Source organism: Drosophila ficusphila, unplaced genomic scaffold (genome assembly GCF_018152265.1).
Source record: "Drosophila ficusphila isolate 14025-0441.05 unplaced genomic scaffold, ASM1815226v1 contig_198, whole genome shotgun sequence".
NCBI classification, from domain to species: Eukaryota; Metazoa; Arthropoda; class Insecta; order Diptera; family Drosophilidae; genus Drosophila; species Drosophila ficusphila.
The window spans coordinates 2,643,926-2,663,154 of NW_025064092.1; the positions used below are offsets into that span (position 1 = coordinate 2,643,926).

The following is a 19,229-nucleotide window of genomic DNA, read 5'->3' on the forward strand; positions in this document are numbered from 1 at the left end:
CTAAAATTCTATAATTAGAAGAAATAAATTGCACTCTGAAATGCAGTGTTTAAGATTTATTAAAAATAACAAATATTTAATTTACTCAGCGAACTGCATAGCTTCTTAACCTTAGAAGCTATTACATTACATTACATTACCTCCCTAAGATATTTATGGTAATCGAAAGAAAAACACAATCTTGCAACCTAGTTAAGCCCTTCGTTAGATGGTGAATTAAACGCATGCCTGACTAATCGGCCACATGTGGCATTGGATAATGCCTGGGAGTCAGCGAATTCAGCGACTGCGATTAGCAATCCATATATCAATTGGAACCAGCAAGTATCTAACCATGTACGAGTATAATGGAGAACTATCCATTGTTGTCATTCCGCAGGTCAGCTAATTTGCTTTGGTAATGATCTTGGCATTCGTTTGACTCTGCAGTTGGTTTCCCATTTTCAATTCACTGCATTTCGTTTTTCATTTATGCTTTTTTATTCTCTTTACCTACAGCAGCGAAAACTTGATATAACATTTCCCAACGTTTTGAACTTTTGCAATTGTTTGTGGCTATTTATGACTTTTAGTTGATTTTGTATAGGAGTATATAAGTATTTTGGGTTGTTTGTAAAAACATATAAGTACTAGCTATAAATAAAAGCAGTTTAAGAGTAAACAAAGAATAATAGATTATATAATAAATAAAGCTTGGATAATTGGACAATATTACTTGTTTCTTTAATTCAAGAATATTTCTAATTTAAGCATTATTTATAATATATTCCTAATTTAAGCGTTATTTGTAATATATTTCGTAGAGTATTAAATTGTTTGCAAATTTTGTTCTTAAGCCTGTGCTTTTCTCGCCTAGATCAAGTTGATTTATTATTATCTCTGATCGGTATTGAGTACTCTAAATATTAAAGAGTATCTCGAACTTTTATCAATGCAGTGGCAGCATCGTTCTCAATCGTTTTCAGCCAGTAATTTATGAGCGGCCAGTGAACTGAAATGGCAAATGGCAGCGCGAAGCTTACGAGTTTGACCAGTTTTGGGTGCCTGTGTGCCTCAGTGGGCCATGGCTTAGCTTTTGCTTTGGGCCGCGAATCGGAAAAGGTTTTCGAGACTTTTCATGCGAGTGCGCGGCGAGCGAGCGGCTTCAGTCCACGTCCGCCACTGATCGCAAAATGACGCTCCCGGAGCTGAAACCCAAGTGGATCCCCATCCTGATCGTTGCAATGATCCTGGGCCGCAGTCTGGCCAATCCGCAGCGGTTCCTGGTGGCGGAGGATCTGATAACCGGCACGGGTGCGGCCACTGCCACGGGAACAGGAACCGGAAATGGGGCAGATACTCTGCAGATCAGCGATCCTTCGGGTAGGTTGGAAAACCAAATTCGAAAAAGTGTCACTTAAATTGCCTAATCAATTATGAACCATTATGAGTCGGTTGCAGCTCAATTTTATAATAATTAACTTTTTTTTTTAAGTGACTAGTGCTTTAATTTAAAAGACTTGTCCTGTGACACTAGGATAAGAATATCAATCAGATAACAATCTTAAAATAAATAAGTGCCTAAAGAAGACAGTTACAAAATTTAAAAACAAAAGAAAATTAATTTCAAGATAAAACAAAATGTTTATAAGCTGTTGTATATTAATATATAATATATTTTAATTTCTATTTAATAAATATAGTGCTATTATATTGAACATTTATGAAGTGTATGTGTTCCTTAATATTTCAAAATTGTTTTTCGTTTTTGAAGGCAGCTTAAGCAACCATTGCCTTTCAAATATTTTCATAAAAAGGGAAACAAATGATAAAGTGTCAAAACTATTACCATTAAAATTTTAAAGAAAACCCGAAGAAAAATTTTAGTTATTAAGTATCAACTTTAATCATTTCTTCAGGAGAGATTGCTAAGTTGTTTATGTAATCAATCAAGTAATGTTTTTTTTTGTACACATTTATTTTTTTTGCAGATCTCAGTGCTGGTTTAAATTTGGCGCCCGTCGGCAGTCTGATTGCCGCGGCGGCGAACGCCGTGCCCCCCGCCCCCATTCAATTTATTCGCACGGCCATGAACAGCGGGCTTTGACCGCCAGGTGGCGCTTACCTGGATTCTTGCCCACCCCAAAAATAATTATCTCTAATTTTTAAACGCCTTTTTAAGCAACACTTTTAATTACTTTGTTAAGCGGTCGGCTTTTGTTTTTTTGTTTTTTGTTTTGTCGTTTCTTTACTTTTTAAGTTGTTTTGTTTTTGTTTGCTGTTTTCGAGTGTGTTTGTGCTGAGCCAAGTGCTATAAATGACTTTATAATACTTGTTTTATCTGGTTATGACTTTTTTGGGGCGATAAAAAACGTGCAATCGGGGGACCTCAGCCTCAAAAGCTAATTGTTATCTGGATCTGTTATCGGGGAGCTCTCCATTCTATATTTTTTTGTCTTCTGTTTTTAATCTATTTTGTTTTGAGCTTTTCAATAACTAAAAACAAAGGGTGAAGTACAGTGAGTCTGACAAAAACCTTCACAAAATTACAGCCATAAAAATCAAAGTTAAATATTAAAAGCCTTGGAAAAATTTTATTTTAATGTTGGTACAGCATTTTTTGACTAATTTGAACTAAAAGAAAAACTTTTTTTGAATACAAAAAAAAATCAAGGAAAATCATTATAGGTTTATAAACAATTTTTGTGTGTAGTGATTTGTTTGATGAAGTTTTGTTCGTAATCAATTCAATAGAACCGAAACCATTGTTAAAAGGTTAGCGTTTTTGTTCACGTAGGCTGTTTAAAACTTAACTACCTATTGCATTATTTGGAATAAATACTTGGGCTTGTCCAGTGTATGTGCGTCTTCTAAAATATGTGATTTGGGCTTATGCATATAATTTGGAATATGCTATTATCTCGCTACACAACCTACAATTTGTAGTTTATGTAAGGCTTTATGTTTACCCCTTGGGTTATTTATTAGGAAATTAATGAGTGATTGAGTTGCAAACTACGCCCAAGTAACAATGAACGATGGCATATATATTTTATTGGACACAAAATATGGTTAGTTCATCTGGAAAGTGATGGTAATCGGAAAAAATATATTGATTGGAATAAGAATGTAGAACAATTGACTCTGCAAGTGAGATGAAGTAGGGAGATGTGCCTCTTTCAGAACTGGATTCTGATACTCGAATGAGTGCTGATTCCGATGGCGATTTTGCTGCTCATCGCGATGATCGACAATGCACATAGCAAAAAAGTATGACTTGCAATGAGGCCATTATATGATTTACTTCATTTAAAGTACTACATTTTTAACCCAATTATTAAATTGAATGCAAACATCTCCATAATTTTTGAATAAAATAATTACAATATCTTAAAGTTCCCATGTGTTGATATTTAATATATAGCATATTATATTTATATATTTCATTAAGCTTTTAAGGCAGTAATAATGTTATATTACATTATTGAATTATACAAGTTTTATCTTCGTTTTTGTAGCAGATCATATTGACTTTAAATTCACTTTATAAGTTAGTAACAGTTTTTTTTTTCAGTACCTATAACTTGTATTATTTCCCCTTGCAACTCAAACTTAATCAAATCGATCACATTTAGAGTACTTTCGCACTTGTGACATATTCGCACGCGCGTTGCCGTTCGCCTGAGTCAACGTCCTCGTCGAGCGGGTGCATCAGGGGGGAGGATGTACTGTAGCCGCTTATCAGCCGACCGACTATAAAAGCGAATCTCCAGCGGCGACTGCGCCGCAGATCCAGATAGAATCGTCTCCAATCGAGTGGCAAAAACGAGGCAACAAAATGTCGCAGACCGGCAGCCAGAATCTCAACTTGGATGCGGCGGCCATTGGCCTGGATCAATGTGGAACAGCTGGTGGTTCCCCCACTTCACCTGGCCTTGGACTGTGGAGCGGAATGGTGACCATGCTCCTGCAATCCCTTCTAGCCGCCCAATGTCTCGTCTCCCCCGCCAGTTTGTGGCCAGTGGACTACGGAGGAGATTTCAGTCAACCCTACGACTTCGTGGTCATCGGAGCAGGATCTGCGGGTTCCGTGGTGGCCAGTCGGCTCAGTGAGAATCCCCAGTGGAGGGTACTGGTCCTGGAGGCTGGCGGAGATCCCCCCGTCGAGTCGGAGGTAAGTCACGTGCTTCTCTACAATGTTAACAAACACCGCACTTATCACAAGTGTTTTTCATCGAAAGCGAAATGAGCTCATAAACTGCTTTGTGATCTTGTTGGGGAAGCTTTTTACTAGCTATTAAATTTGGTGTTGGTTTTTCAAAGTAACTTCAGGCCAGCTTTTTATTACAATTTTCCAAAGTCAAAGCCTCTAGATTAACACCCAATAATATATCATTAATTTGTTCTAACTGAAGTTTCTTTGGTTAAGGAAAACATTGAGCAAAATATTTACCTATCCAAAAATAATATTTAAATAACAATTATTCCATTTAAAAATTTTTTATCACGCTAAAATTCACCTTGTAATTTTTAAAACAATTAAACATATATTTTATATTATTTTTTTACAAGAAATTAACCATACTGTACTGGTAACTATATATATGTTCTACCTAAAGTTCCAACCAGTTTCTGCATAAAATCATACTTCCGCCTCAAACTTCTTAACCGATCTATAAAATTCTTGATCCCGCACAGTTGCCGGCATTATTCTTCAGCCTTCAGCACTCGGAGTTCACCTGGAACTACTTCACGGAGCCGAGTGACGAGTCCTGCAAGGCAATGAAGGATGGTCGCTGCTACTGGCCACGTGGAAGAATGTTGGGCGGATCGGGCGGAGCTAATGCCATGCTATATATTCGGGGGAATCGCCAGGACTTCGATGGCTGGGCGGCGATGGGAAACGAAGGTTGGAGCTACGACGAGGTGATGCCCTTCTTCGAGAAGTCAGTGACCCCCCAGGGAAATGCCACTCATCCCAAGGGCTACGTAAGCCTGGCACCCTTCGAGCGGCAGGATGAACCCATTCACCAGATGCTAATCGATGGAGCTCGGGAGCTGGGATTGCCGTATGTGGAGCGATTCGAGGAGGGCAGTGAAACGGGCTATGGCCATGTGCCGGGAACAGTGAGAGAAGGTCGAAGGATGAGCACTGGGAAAGGCTACCTGGGTGCAGTGTCCCGCACTCGACCCAATCTCCACGTGGTCAAGAATGCCAGGGTGACGCACTTAGCCTTCGAAAACAATGCCGTGACCTCGGTGACTTTCGAAAGGAATGGGGTCACCCAGCAGGCTGGGGTCACCAAGGAAGTGGTGATCTCGGCGGGAGCCATCGATTCGCCAGCTCTCCTCTTGCGTTCCGGAATCGGACCCATCGAAGATTTGAAGGAGTTGGGCATTCCCGTTCAATCGGAACTTCCCGGAGTTGGCAGCAATCTGCAGGATCACGTCCTGGTTCCACTTTTCCTAAGACTAGACGAAGGTGAAGCGGAGGCCATGACCGAAAAGGGAATGTTGGATGGCATCTATGAATACCTAATCCATCAGAAGGGACCTCTTGCAACGCACAGCACAGTCTCCCTGGTTTCCTTCATCAACACAAATACGAGCAGCAAGAGTGTTTATCCGGATACGGAGAATCATCACCTCTTCTTCCAACGGGGTAATCACCCCTCGCTAGAAATCTTCACCAAGGGCTTATCCTTCCAGGATCAGTATGTAGAATCCCTGCAGGGTTATCTCAGGGATTCCCATCTCCTCTGCGTTTTTGTTCTGCTTTCCCATCCAGTGGCAAGAGGTAAAGTGCGATTGAGGAGCAAGGATCCCAAGGAACCGCCCATTTTAACCAGTAATTACCTAACGGAACCGCAGGACGTGGCCACTTTGATGAGGGGAATCCGATACATTGAGTCCCTGGAGCAAACCAAATCCCTAAGGGAACACCAAGCGGAATTGGCTTACATTCCCATTGAGGAATGTGATAAGCTCAAAAACTACCGATCTGAGGAATATTGGAGGTGTTATGCCAAGTACTTTACAATAACTTGTTACCATCAATCGGGAACCGTGAAAATGGGTCCTGATTACGATCGCGAGTCCTGCGTGAGTCCTCGTCTTCGGGTCCATGGACTGGATAACCTCAGAGTAGCTGATGCCAGCATAATGCCAGCTGTGGTTAGTGCCAATACAAACGCAGCCACCGTGATGATTGGGGAAAGAGCCGCTGATTTCATCAAGGAGGATCACAATGGTTGCGTCGCTGGCGGAGATGAGGGTCTTTGGATTCCGCACATGCACTCGGACGACTTCTAGTTTCTAGTTTGATGATTCCACACACGCATCCCACGTCACAACTGGCAACTTGTCAATATCAAAAGTGGATGCGGTAGATATCGATGCACAATCAACACGAATAGGTAAATTCAAGTATGCGAGGTGATACGATCACCTTTCTTTGGTTTTTGTAAAGGTAGTTTAAGCATAAATGATTACAATAGAATAACGTTCTTTTTTTATAGGATTTTAAAGAGATTTTTCTATGGAAAAAAAGCATCAACTATTTTCTTTTATTATATATTAGGTAATATTAAGTATTTAGTGATAGTTTTTTATATTTATAGTTTTTTTTTTAATTTAAAATGAGTTTGATAATAATATAAAATAACTTGTTGTTGTTATTCCTTAATGGTTTTTAAAATAAACAAAGCAGCAAAAATCAATTTTCTGAATATTTATTGGCTTTCGTAAAATTAAACTCAAGTGTGTTATAATAAACTGGATTATCGAAGAATGTGGCTGAGAGTTTTTCAATAAACGCACGATTATAAGTAGACCATAAATGACAAAGACATTTCAGATAACGAATTTCTCAATGATGAAGATAATCAATGGCCTTCCATAGATTAAAACACCAACAAATTTAGAGCGCAGAACATCGATGGAGAATCAGTTCTAATTCGCAGATCTAAAATGAGATCGCAAAATTGCCACAATTGAGATGTTTGGCATATCTTTGCCTAAACTTGACCCACAAACCCACACAACGGGTTTTTGGTTAACCAAAACTTATACCTCATGCCTCAACAAAAAAAAAATAAATAGAGAACTAAGAGCTTATCAGCTGGGAGGCGAAACACCTGAATAGAAATGCCACCTCAATCGATTCTCCACGCGAGCATAAAGATAACCAAGTGCAAACCGCCGATTCTTCCATTTGCCGATTCTCAATTCTCCAATCTCCGTTCTCGATTTTCGGCTGCACGAATCTAGAATGTAGAATCTCGTTTTGTAGATTTTTGGGGGGGCCTCTATGGGTCGCTCGGGTTTATCACACCTCGTTTGGCTAATCTTCGAGTGATAAGGGGAGTGCCTCGCAGCTGCTGAAGGCGGAAGGTGCGTCTAATTTATGTGTGTTTATACGCTCTATACACCATATACATATAGCTCGTATAGGTACGGCTGTAGGTACGGCTATATACTCGACTCGAGGCGAAATGCAAATGTCTCCGAAAGCTTTTGATTTACGGACGCCGATGGCATACGAAAAGCGTTCGCCGTCCGGCCGTACAAATTCCGGTTGAACGCCGGCCCGACAGAACAGTTCCCATCGAGCGGAGAGAGCGAGCGGTCGTGTGCCGCACCTGGATTACGGATATTCAGAGCTAAACACTAACCAAGGATATCCCTTAGGATTCATTAAGGTATTAGCCAAGGACTTCTACAGGTTTCCTGTTCATAACTTGTAGATAGTTAGAGCATTTCATTAAGTTTTCGACTAATTCCATAAGAAACTTCGGTGAAAACTTCAGTGAAACATAAAGTTACAAAAAAGTTGGTAAAGTTCTTTGTAAACCCAGGATAACCTTTAAACTTCCCTAAACTTGCTTGGAAATTAGTTGGAATTTTTTTAAGTTCATTTTTATAAGGATGTGGAAAAATGTACTCACTTCAAGGACTCTTAAAGTGTATCTAATGAAAATGCAAGTATTTCTTCAAGGACTCCTTAAAAGATGAAATTTTGGTCACTAAACTAAAAAGAATATTTAAAATATTGAAAATTTAGAATAGTTTTTCTAAATATTTAATCCCGAAAACGTTGGGTGGCTAATTAATTTTTATTTGGCAAAACGACGAAAACGAAAAAGAATGCGTGCGCTCGACTCAACTCAATTTTACGAATGCTCTATTCTCCACAATCATACTTAAGCCTAGCTTACCGAAGGTTGGCGAAGACGGAGCGAACTCGCAGAGAGCGAACGAAAGCTTTATTGCGCTCCCGCCTTCGCCCTAAACTAACTTACAGTAAACTTCAAATTCAATTCAATAAGACTTATTTTAACAATTCAAAAAATAAAAAGAAAACGAAAAACTGGCTTCAGCCAACACCGGCCCCGTTGAAGGCCCGTCCGGCTTCAACATATTGGAAGCGGCGCCAATTTATGGATGGCCCGCTTAAAAATTCCTCCTCCGCTGGTCCTCACTTCGACGACCCTGACCATGCCGTCCTCTCCTGCGTGAGTGGCGATGATCCTCCCTATCAGCCATTGTTGAGGCGGCAGGTTGTCCTCGGCGACGACGACCAGTTGTCCTTCCTGGATGTTGGGCTGCTCCTGGTGCCACTTGCCCCGAATTTGCAGGCCCAGCACATAATCCAGGGACCATCGCCGCCAGAACATTTGCCTGGCTGACGAGACAAGTTGCCATCGCCGCAAGCAACTGAGACCCGCCTGGTCCGGGGTCCGGAGTGCTGGGATGGGGAATAGCGGCCCGCCTGTCAGCAGGTGCCCTGGTGTTAGCGCTTCTCCGTCGCTGGGATCGTTGGATAGCGCGCCTAGCGGCCGGGAGTTCATCGCCGCCTCGATCCCGACGAGCACCGTCTCCAGCTCTTCTGCGGTTAGGAGCGCGCTGCCCACCGCTCGTAGGAGTAGGTGCTTTGCAGTTTTCACACCTGCCTCCCAAAGCCCGCCCATGTGCGGAGCCCGAGGCGGTGTGAATGCAAACTCGCATCCGCTTCTTGACGCGAATTCTCGAATGGCGTCTGCCTCCTTCTCTATGCGCTCCCGAAGGCCCTGGAAGTGGCGACTCGCTCCGACGAAGTTCGTCGCGTTGTCGCAGTGGACTGTGCGAGGGCATCCTCGGCGCCCAACGAACCTTTGGAAAGCCAATAAGAAGGAGTTAGTGGTTAAGTCTGACACAATTTCTAAATGAACCGCTTTGGACGCAAAACACACAAAAAGCGCTATGTAGGACTTATACGGAGGCCTTCCACGAATTTTCAATGTCGTATAGACGGGGCCACAAAAATCAACGCCACAGATACTAAATGGGCGGAGAGCACGGAGACGATCTGCGGGTAAATTTCCCATAATTTGCGTCATTAGTCGAGGCTTGCATTTAAAGCAGCGAATACATGATCGAACTATTTGACTGCAGACCTCCTGAGCGTTTACGATCCAAATACGCTGTCGAAGGAGACTCACAAGTGCTCGTGGCCCGACATGAAAATTGGTTAGATGCAAATGCCGGACATAGCTCTGCACAAATTGGGAGCATTTTGTCAACAGCAGGGGAAACTTGGCATCGTACGTTATAGGAGCATTTGCTAATCGCCCCCAACTCGCAACAACGAAAAATTACACCAAGTGCCTGAGTCTTCATGAATGAATGGGTTCAATCGTTGAAGACTTGGGCCAACTCTGGAGTTCTTCCGAACTTTTTCAAGAACTTCGTGATACTCGTGTTTCTGGATGGTCTCGACAATTTTTAAGAAGGCTTCGTTGTACTCATTCGGAGACAGAGTTTTTTCAAAAACTATACTCTTGTCTCTGCATTTCCTTATAAAGCGGAACATGTAACCGAACACTCTAAGCAGCTTGAGGTGTGACGAAAATCCCTCGATGACATCTACCAGTTCCGACTTCCGTACCGTGGCGGCCATCGTTACCACAGTCTTCCTTGATTCTTCAATTAGGACCTTTTCATCGAGAACGAAATGTGAATTTCTGGGCCAGGTCTCTTCTCCATTCTTCAAAAAGGATGGTCCAGTAAACCAGATTGAATCGCTAATTTCCTCTATGTCACAACCTCTTGATACAATATCTGCTGGGTTCTGGTTAGTTGGGACATGCCGCCACGTAGCTTCTCCTGACCACTCCTGAATCTCCGCTACCCTATTCGAGACGAATATCGACAAAGAAGACGGATGGGATCGAATCCAATGCAACGTAACTTCCGAGTCTGACCAATATACTATCCGTTCGATAGGGACCTTTAATAGGGGTTTGATTCTGTGACAGAGATCTGCGAGAAGGTGAGCGGCACATAACTCAAGCCTTGGGAGCGTTTTAGTCTTGAGCGGCGCTACTTTAGATTTTGACGTCAGTAATGACAGTTTAATACCTTCTGCAGTTTTGCTACGAATATAGACGCAAGCTCCATAAGCTCTCATGGATGCGTCGGCAAAGGCATGCAATTGAACCGGTGACATCGGATCGGTGTGCACATACCGCGGAATTGTTATCTCTTCCAAACGAGACAATGTATTTTTCAACTTATTCCACGCAGTTTCCAAATGCACAGGAATCGACTCATCCCAATCCAACTTGTTCAGCCAGAGTTCCTGCAATAGGATTTTTCCTCTGATTACGATAGGACTAAGCAAGCCGAGGGGGTCGAACAGCTTCGATGTCACCGATAGTATGTTCCGCTTTGTCGCTCTGAGACCCATGACGGAATTGTCAATTTCAAACTTGAAAGAATCTTCGTTAGGCAACCACGATATGCCTAACGCCTTCGTCGACTCTGAATCCGAGATCGGTATGGATTTAACTGTGCTCTCAGATGCGGTGACCTCAGGTGAGTTCGAAAACCACTTTGTCAATTCAAACCCGGCGGTTTGAAGAACCTGAGACACTTCAGACCTAATAGATCTGAGCTCCTCGACGCATGCAGCACCAGTTAGCATATCATCGACGTAAAAGTCGGATCCAATCACTTCAGCAGCTCTAGGGAATGAAAGTTTGGCAGATTCACTCAACCTTTTTAAACACCGAATCGCTAGATATGGAGCTGGACCAGTTCCATATGTTACGGTGTTGAGCTGGTATAATCTCAAGGATTCTGAGGGGTCTCTTCTCCACACTATGAGTTGAAATGGCCTATCCGCTTCATTTACCATTACTTGACGATACATTTTTTTAACATCGGCTGTCAGAGCAAACCTGTGCAGCCGGAAGCGGAGCAGTGTGGAGTATAACTCATCTTGGATAGTTGGGCCTACCATCAAGATATCATTTAGGGACACCTGAGATGACGTTTTGCAAGAGGCGTCAAACACGACACGCAACTTAGTAGACGTACTCTGGGGCCTAAGGACACACTGATGCGGAATAACATAATGTGGAGTCAAAGGAACTCTATTGTCTGTAGGAGACATATGACCTAACGCGAGGTATTCTTCCATGAACTCGAGATACATTTTCTTTAATTCAGGATCTCGCGACAACCTTCTTTCGAGCGACAGAAATCTCCTTTTTGCAACCTCGAATGAGTTGCCCAATCCAGTGGGATCAGATTTAAACGGCAATCTAACTTCAAACCGACCTGATGGCAAAACCTGAGTGGTCTTTCTATAGTGTTCTTCACACAACTTATGCTCAGGTGATAGAATTTTCTTTATAGATGGCATTTCTTCCAGTGACCAAAACTTTTGTAGTGTGCTATCAATCGATACTAATAGCTCTTCACTACAACTGAAACTATTCACAACATCTCTTGGGGCAGACGCCTTGTATCTGCCTGAAACAACCCATCCAAGTAGGGTCTTTTGAAGAGTTGGATAGTCAGGACCTTGCTTAATTTGACCAACAGCTAAAAGCTCGAAAAATGATTCTGCTCCTATCAACATATCTATTCTTTGTGGCTTGTAGAAATAGGGGTCTGCTAATGGTACGTTCTTTGGAATTTTCCAGTCACTGATATTCACAGACTGGTCCGGATGATATCCGGATATCGATTTCAAAATCCAAAAATCGAACGAAAATTCACTACCATTTATTCGCGACTTCACCACTGTGTGTACCTTTTTCTTAACTTGAGAATTGGATTCGCCAATACCAAGTAAGTTGATACACGATTCCTCTTTACGGATCTGTAAGCGGCGAGCAAGGTCTTCTGTAACGAAATTGGCTTGAGACCCAGAGTCAAGAAGGGCTCGAGCCAAAATGTATTCACCGCTTTTCGTGCGGACACTTACGATCGACGTGGCCAAAATCACCCTGTCCAACGATGTCGCATGCATAACATGTGACGTGGAAGGCTGATCCTGACTTTTAGAGGGAGACAGACTCTCTTGGGGTGGTGGCAACGCTAAGCTATTCTCGGATACGGTATATCTGTGTAGTAAAACGTGATGCGAGCGACCACAAACTCGACATTTACTTCCCTTGCATTTGGAAACCGTATGACCCTTTCGCAGACAATTGATGCACAAAGACGCAGATTTAACAAAATCGAACCTTTGCATTACTGACAGCCGACCAAACGGACTGCAGTTCGCTAGGACATGGTCTCCAGCATTGCAATAGCTACAACTTTGCACGGACTTAGTGTTGGTCGAAGAACACGAAAACGAGCTTCGATTATGTTTGCTCGGAATTAATTTATCTTGCTTTGGTTTTGATGTTTCCTCAGCAGATAAATGCTGATATCGGCGATTCAACATCTTCTCACAATCGGACCAAAGCGGCAAAGTTTCATAATCGAGCTGTTCTTCCCATTTTTGTTTAGTCACTGGGTCTACTCTGTTCAAGACGAGATAAATCAACATTGCATTGGATATTTTTGTATCATCTCCTATCGATAACAACGATCCATAAATTGATGAAACGGTATCGATAAGGCTTCTTAAGGAAGACGCTGATTGGTGCGTAATTTTTGGAAGAGTGAACAATGTTGAGATATTATTCATAAAAATCAAGCATTCGTTATCGTAGACTTTTTTAAGGCTGGCCATAGCCTTCTCATAATTGCTCGCGGTGACTTGATAAGCCTTAATAGTCCCTAAGGCTTCACCGGAGAGACACGAAATTAGGTGGTTAAATTTCTCGATAACTGGAATGCTGTCGTCTTGATGAACGAGAGTTTCAAAAAGGCTGATGAAATTTTTAAACTCCGAATATTTGCCGCTGAACTTTGGCAAGGCCAAATTCGGAAGTCGAGCTCGAGTTGGGGCTACAGAAGCTGATCCGGAAATTTTTGGATCGCTTGCTGTCTTCAAGGCCGACAAAAGCGACATTAATTTTGCCTTGGTAACAATTGATAGCTCCTCCAACTCATCTCTAAATTCATCGCCATCATCTATATCTTCTATCTCTTCTTGCAATAGATTTGCCTTATTAATTGCAGCGTTTAACGTATCTAATCTACATTTTAATTCTTCTTCTTTAATCGCGATCGCGCCAGAATCGAGTCGATCACTTAATCGGCGAATGCTTTTTACTCGATTTTGTAACTTGGCTTTCAAGTCTTCAAGCAGGTTACTTTTTGGCTTTTCTTGGCTCATTTTTGAATTAAATTATCAAAAACCAAATTTATTAAAGTAAATTATTAAAGGACCAAGTGTGAAAAATTTAAATGAGATTAATTTTCGAACTAAACCACAAAAAAATAATAATTTATTAATTATTAAATTTGTTCGAAAAAAAATTATTAAATAATTATTATTATTAAATAATTATTTAAAAGCGAGAAACAACGAAAATAATTTTTAAATTGAATATCGAGGCACGAAGTATCAAAATTAATAGTGGGTGCAAACGACGGCGAAAAACAATATACCCAACCGAATGCGGGGTAGCGCGTCACTTGACGGTCCGTTAACCTGTAGCGCGCCCAAATGACAAGAACCCAACAACAACAACAACGCTGCTAGCGGCGACCAAGCGAAAGCGAAAACGAAAAAAGTTTACCGCTGCAGCTGCTTGTATATAAGGGCTTATTTATTTGTGTATAACGGCTCAGATTAACTTCCCAACTATTAACTTGCGAGGTTTTAACGATAATTAAAAACAAGGGGGGCGACAGTGATTGCAATAATTTAACACAATTTAACAAAAGTTGCATCCAAATTGGTTCAAATAGTATATATCAATTTAGCACTTGTAAATATATTAGGTATTTATATATATATAATGGCTGTAATATTTGCTACTCTTTGAAATTATTAAAATTGTTTAAATTTTATTTTGCATGCAATCTAGCTCTACTATTTTTGTACATATGTGCCAAGAATTGAAAGCGAGGTGCAATTTTTCAGCACTAGACAATTAACAAATATTTCTAGTTTTTTGTCAAAACTCAGCTTTCAATTTTTTGCACAAATACCTTTGGTTCTTCGTTTGGATCTTTCAATCCTGCTGCCACTTTCCTTTTGCAACTTGAACAATCGCAGGGCATCCCTCGTCGGTGGCAGAAACGTCGAATTAGGGTATTTAATTTCGCGACCGGCACGATTAATTAATAGCTGGAGCTTAAATGTTTTTCTTTTGAACACACGTCGCGGGCAACTGTGTATATCACAAGCAAAATTGGATTTTGTGCAATTTGATATATATGTACATGTATGTATCACCAAAAAAACACAAGAAAAATCACTTGCACTTTGAATATGTGTCACTGTCACTTTAAATAAAATTTGTTGCCTTTTAATTTAATTAATTAGTCCACCCGGGGGCGCCATGAAAATTTAGAATAGTTTTTCTAAATATTTAATCCCGAAAACGTTGGGTGGCTAATTAATTTTTATTTGGCAAAACGACGAAAACGAAAAAGAATGCGTGCGCTCGACTCAACTCAATTTTACGAATGCTCTATTCTCCACAATCATACTTCAGCCTAGCTTACCGAAGGTTGGCGAAGACGGAGCGAACTCGCAGAGAGCGAACGAAAGCTTTATTGCGCTCCCGCCTTCGCCCTAAACTAACTTACAGTAAACTTCAAATTCAATTCAATAAGACTTATTTTAACAATTCAAAAAATAAAAAGAAAACGAAAAACTGGCTTCAGCCAACAAATATATTTAAAAAAAAAATCGCCAAACCCTTTTTAGAAAGCTTAGCAAAAAATATAGGATAAACAGAAAAGTAAACATTCTATCTAAGAAAGAATTATTTTAAGGACTTTCTTGAATACTTAATTGAATTTCTCCTTTTTTAAAAAAATGTTCTAATCAAGTGCTTCCTTTTTCAGCTTAACTTTAGGACCCAATCGCTCCCCAAGATGGAGTTCCTGAGCGCCCAGTGCGCTGCTCGCTCGGCGGGTCCAGCAAATACGCTGATGTCCCTGCTCCTCTCCACGCTGATCACCAAGTACTGCGATCTGAGCGGCCAGCAGCAGTGGCCGGAGGACAAGGGCGACTGGCTGGAGCAGAATGGTGGCTTCAAGCACGACTACGACTTCATAGTAATTGGATCGGGCAGTTCGGGAGCTGTGGTCGCCGGTCGTTTGGCGGAGGTGAAGAAGTGGAATGTTTTGCTGCTCGAGGCTGGCGGAGATCCCCCGATCGAAACGGAGTTCGTTGCCTGGCACATGGCCACTCAGTTCTCGGAATGGGATTGGCAATACCACTCGCAGCCGAATGGACGTGCCTGCATGGCGATGCAGGGAGAAAGTTGCCACTGGCCGAGGGGCAAGATGCTGGGTGGCACGAACGGAATGAATGCGATGATCTATGCTCGAGGCACACGAAAGGATTTCGATGACTGGGAGGCCAGGGGCAATCCGGGATGGGGATACGATGATGTGCTGGAGCACTTCCGCAAGGCGGAGGACCTGCGATCCACGCGACCGGATTACAAGCCAGGTGACCATGGCGTTGGTGGACCCATGGGCATCAACAATTACGTTTCGGACAACGAATTCCGCTCCACGATTCGCGCTGGCATGCAGGAGATGGGCTACGGAAGTGCTCCGGATTTCACCGAGGGATCCTTCGTGGGTCAGATGGACATTTTGGGCACCCAGGACGGCGGTCGTCGCATCACAACCGCTCGATCCCATCTGCACAAGAACACGCCCAATCTGCACATTATTCGACACGCTCACGTCAAGAAGATCAACTTGGATCGGAACAATCGGGCTGAAAGTGTGACTTTTGTGCACCGTGGTAAGAAGGAGTACACCGTGAAGGCCAGCAAGGAGGTCATCGTGTCCGCCGGAGCCATTGGCTCGCCACAGATCCTGATGCTCTCAGGTGAGTAGTGAAGTCATTAAAAGAACAGCAAAGTTCACAAACAAAGTTAGTGAACAAAGCAAAAGAAACCATAAAAGTATCATAATAAATTTTAGTTTTTTTAGAAAATAACTAATAAAACTATACATCTGCTATTAACATATGAATTCTAAATATTGAACTAGTAAAATTAATATTATAAAATACCAGCATCAGAAATTCTAAATTTGAAGGACCAATTTGGCAACTTAAAAGCTAAGTTTACATATCATAAACTTTATTATTTCCTAACTCCCCTAATGAGTTTTTTTTTTAAGCTGCAAAACCCCAATGCAAAGTGCATTTGATAAGAACTATTTCGAAATAAGGAAATGCCAACAAAAAAAATGAAATACCACTCCAGTTTTTTTCCGTGCACAACTGTAGAAATATACTTTACGATCCTTCAATCCCTCTTCAAAGCCCCCAAATCTTCCGCTTGATTTAGTTGTTAGTTTAGCTTCTGTTTTTTATGTGGTTGCATCTGAAAGCCCCTCTGAAAGACGATTAGATAGTCGGGATACGATATCAGACCCAGGCAACGGACCCTCGTTTCGATCAGATGTCAATGTCAAAGCGTGCCCAAGGTCGGGCAAGGTCAAGCGATTATGCCCGCCCGATCGGTGGGGATTGTAAGCATATGTAGCAGCGAGATATACACAAATCTTTTACGATAGGAAACTTTTTCTGTTCCCAAGGGGACTTCCCCTTTAAGTAAGGGGTACAATAATTTACCAGGTGATAACTCATTGACTTCACTTATATTTTAGATTCGAGTGGGTTGACTTTGCATTTTTCGCATTCAATTGGGTTTACAAACCTGCAAAGATAAAAAATGAACAAACGTTAGTATAATTGTTTGAAAATTGTTTAGTAAATATTCTTCAATGATTAGAAACAAGTTTCATAGAATTTCCATAAAATTTCACATGAATTTTAAACTAAATTGGGACAGGTTCTTAAGTTTATCTTTGAACAGGTTTCTATGTATATCCAACATTCTAATAAATACGCAGTAGAATGGCCAGCGGGTTCTTATAATGTTAAGATTTTAATTAGGCATTCGGGAGTTTAAAAAAAAATGTCAAACCTAAACTTTTGTTATCATAATATAATTAAAACAAATATATTTCCTTGATAAAATATAAATTCACAATACCCGCTGGGAAATCTTACTTTCTTGTTGAATAGTTTTCAAAAAATATGTATTTGTGAAAATCCCTTATTAATTGTTTATATTTTCATATTTTTTAAGGCGTCGGTTCCGCCGATCACCTGAAGAGTCTGGGAATCCCCGTGAAACTGGACCTGCCCGTGGGCAAGAACCTGAAGGATCACGCCAGTCTGCCGGTGATCTTCCAGATCGACAAGTCCACGGCACGCAAGCCCACCGAGGAGGAGCTGGTGGACGCCATGTACAACCTGCTGATGGGTCGCTACAGCAAACTGCTCCACCACGAAGCCACCGCCCTGACTGGGTTCATAAACACCACCTCGATCGAGGGGCCCAATCCGGATATCCAGACCACCAACTTCTTCAGCCTGATGCAGAGCCCCGAACTGAAGGGCTATGTGGCTGCCACCGGGTTCAATGATCGCGTGGCCAAGAGCATTTTGTCGGCCAACCAGGAGACCAACACCTACATCACCTATCTGCTGCATTTGAAACCCTTCTCGGCGGGAAGTTTAACCCTCCAGTCGGCGGACTACTTGGAGGCACCCCTTTTGGATCCCGGTTACATGACCGATGAACGCGATGTGGACACCTACATTCGCGCCTTAAATATCTACAAGAATTTGCCGAAAACCAAGGCGTTCGCTGAACGCGAAGCCACACTCCACAAACTCGATTTGGAGGCCTGCAATGGATTGAAGTACCAGTCGGATGACTACTGGCGTTGCTACATCCGCCACATGACCACCACTGTTTACCACCCGGTGGGCACCACTCGAATGGGTCCAGCCACCGATAAAACTGCCGTTGTGGATCCCCAATTGAGGGTCCATGGCGCCAAGGGACTGCGGGTGATCGATGCCAGCATTATGCCCGATATCGTGGGAGCCAACACTAATGCCGCCTGCATTATGATCGGCGAGAAGGGCGCTGATATGATCAAGGAGGAGTATCTGGGCGGAAAGCACACCGAGCTCTAGGCTCAGCGATATTTTACGATATAAGTGTAACGTTTTTTGTGAATTTTTTTTTGTTATAATAAATATATGCATTATAATTAATACATAAAACTGTAAGTCATTTTTTGGAGGCAAGCCTAAAGTCAACAATTTTTAATTTTAATTTTTAAAACAAATAAAATTAAATCTACATTTCTCTACATTTATATTTATTAGCTTTTCTACACAAAACTTTGAAGATCTTTTGCCCTTAGGTTGCTGTCTTAGCTAAAATGCTTAACAGTGGCTGTAAAACTGTTTTGATTTTATAGAAAACGTTTTCGTCAATTCAATTCAATTTTCTTTTGCAATTTTTAAAAATGTATTAAAGGTAATGTTAATAATTTATAATTCAATCTCTAACAGGATATTAAATAATTCCTGTCAAATTAATTTTCTGGTGTGAATTTCAACAGGTTGAAAAAATAAAAACAAAAACTGCACCATCAGCATTAAGTGGCGATTGTATTCAATCTGGGCGATACTTGATGCTCGGCCTGGTTAGCTACGTTTTGGTTTTGATTGACAGCTTTCACTTTTCATTTTGCTGTTTTTTTCATGTATATATTAGTGGGTAGGTATATATTTTTTCAATTTTTCGGCCAGCAAATTGCCGCTCATTGCGGACACTCATTATCCATGCCCGCGACCAACGCAATATGTATAATATTTTCAGGCGCCGCGAAGCGTGCCAGTTTTCGGTTTTGTTTGAGCATTTCGATTTTCATCTAATGGTTCGCATTGCATACCAAACTAAACGCAATTAATTGTTGGCAACAACTGAGCCACCGAGTGGGTGGACGCCTCTTAA

The 19,229-nt window shown here is 41.6% G+C and overlaps 4 protein-coding genes across 8 annotated transcripts in view; 3 read left to right on the plus strand and 1 right to left on the minus strand.

The window, feature by feature from the left end:
- LOC108094654 (flotillin-2) overlaps window positions 1–19,229 on the minus strand; it is a 108,928-nt gene that overhangs the window by 22,164 nt on the left and 67,535 nt on the right. The gene's annotated exons all lie outside the window — the stretch shown is intronic.
- On the plus strand, window positions 65–3,307 carry LOC108094718. Its single transcript, XM_017195458.2, has 2 exons — window positions 65–1,362; window positions 1,971–3,307. Exons 1-2 carry the CDS (start codon window positions 1,173–1,175, stop codon window positions 2,084–2,086), a joined length of 306 nt encoding a protein of 101 aa, XP_017050947.1. The 5' UTR covers window positions 65–1,172; the 3' UTR covers window positions 2,087–3,307.
- Window positions 3,318–6,582, plus strand: LOC108094717 (glucose dehydrogenase [FAD, quinone]). The gene is made up of 2 exons (XM_017195457.2): window positions 3,318–4,153; window positions 4,678–6,582. Exons 1-2 carry the CDS (start codon window positions 3,818–3,820, stop codon window positions 6,289–6,291), a joined length of 1,950 nt encoding a protein of 649 aa, XP_017050946.1. The 5' UTR covers window positions 3,318–3,817; the 3' UTR covers window positions 6,292–6,582.
- LOC108101674 (glucose dehydrogenase [FAD, quinone]) lies at window positions 7,549–18,485 on the plus strand. Its single transcript, XM_043207537.1, has 3 exons — window positions 7,549–7,679; window positions 15,226–16,228; window positions 17,502–18,485. The coding sequence occupies exons 2-3, from the start codon at window positions 15,256–15,258 to the stop codon at window positions 18,398–18,400; spliced, it is 1,872 nt and encodes a 623-aa protein (XP_043063472.1). The 5' UTR covers window positions 7,549–7,679; window positions 15,226–15,255; the 3' UTR covers window positions 18,401–18,485.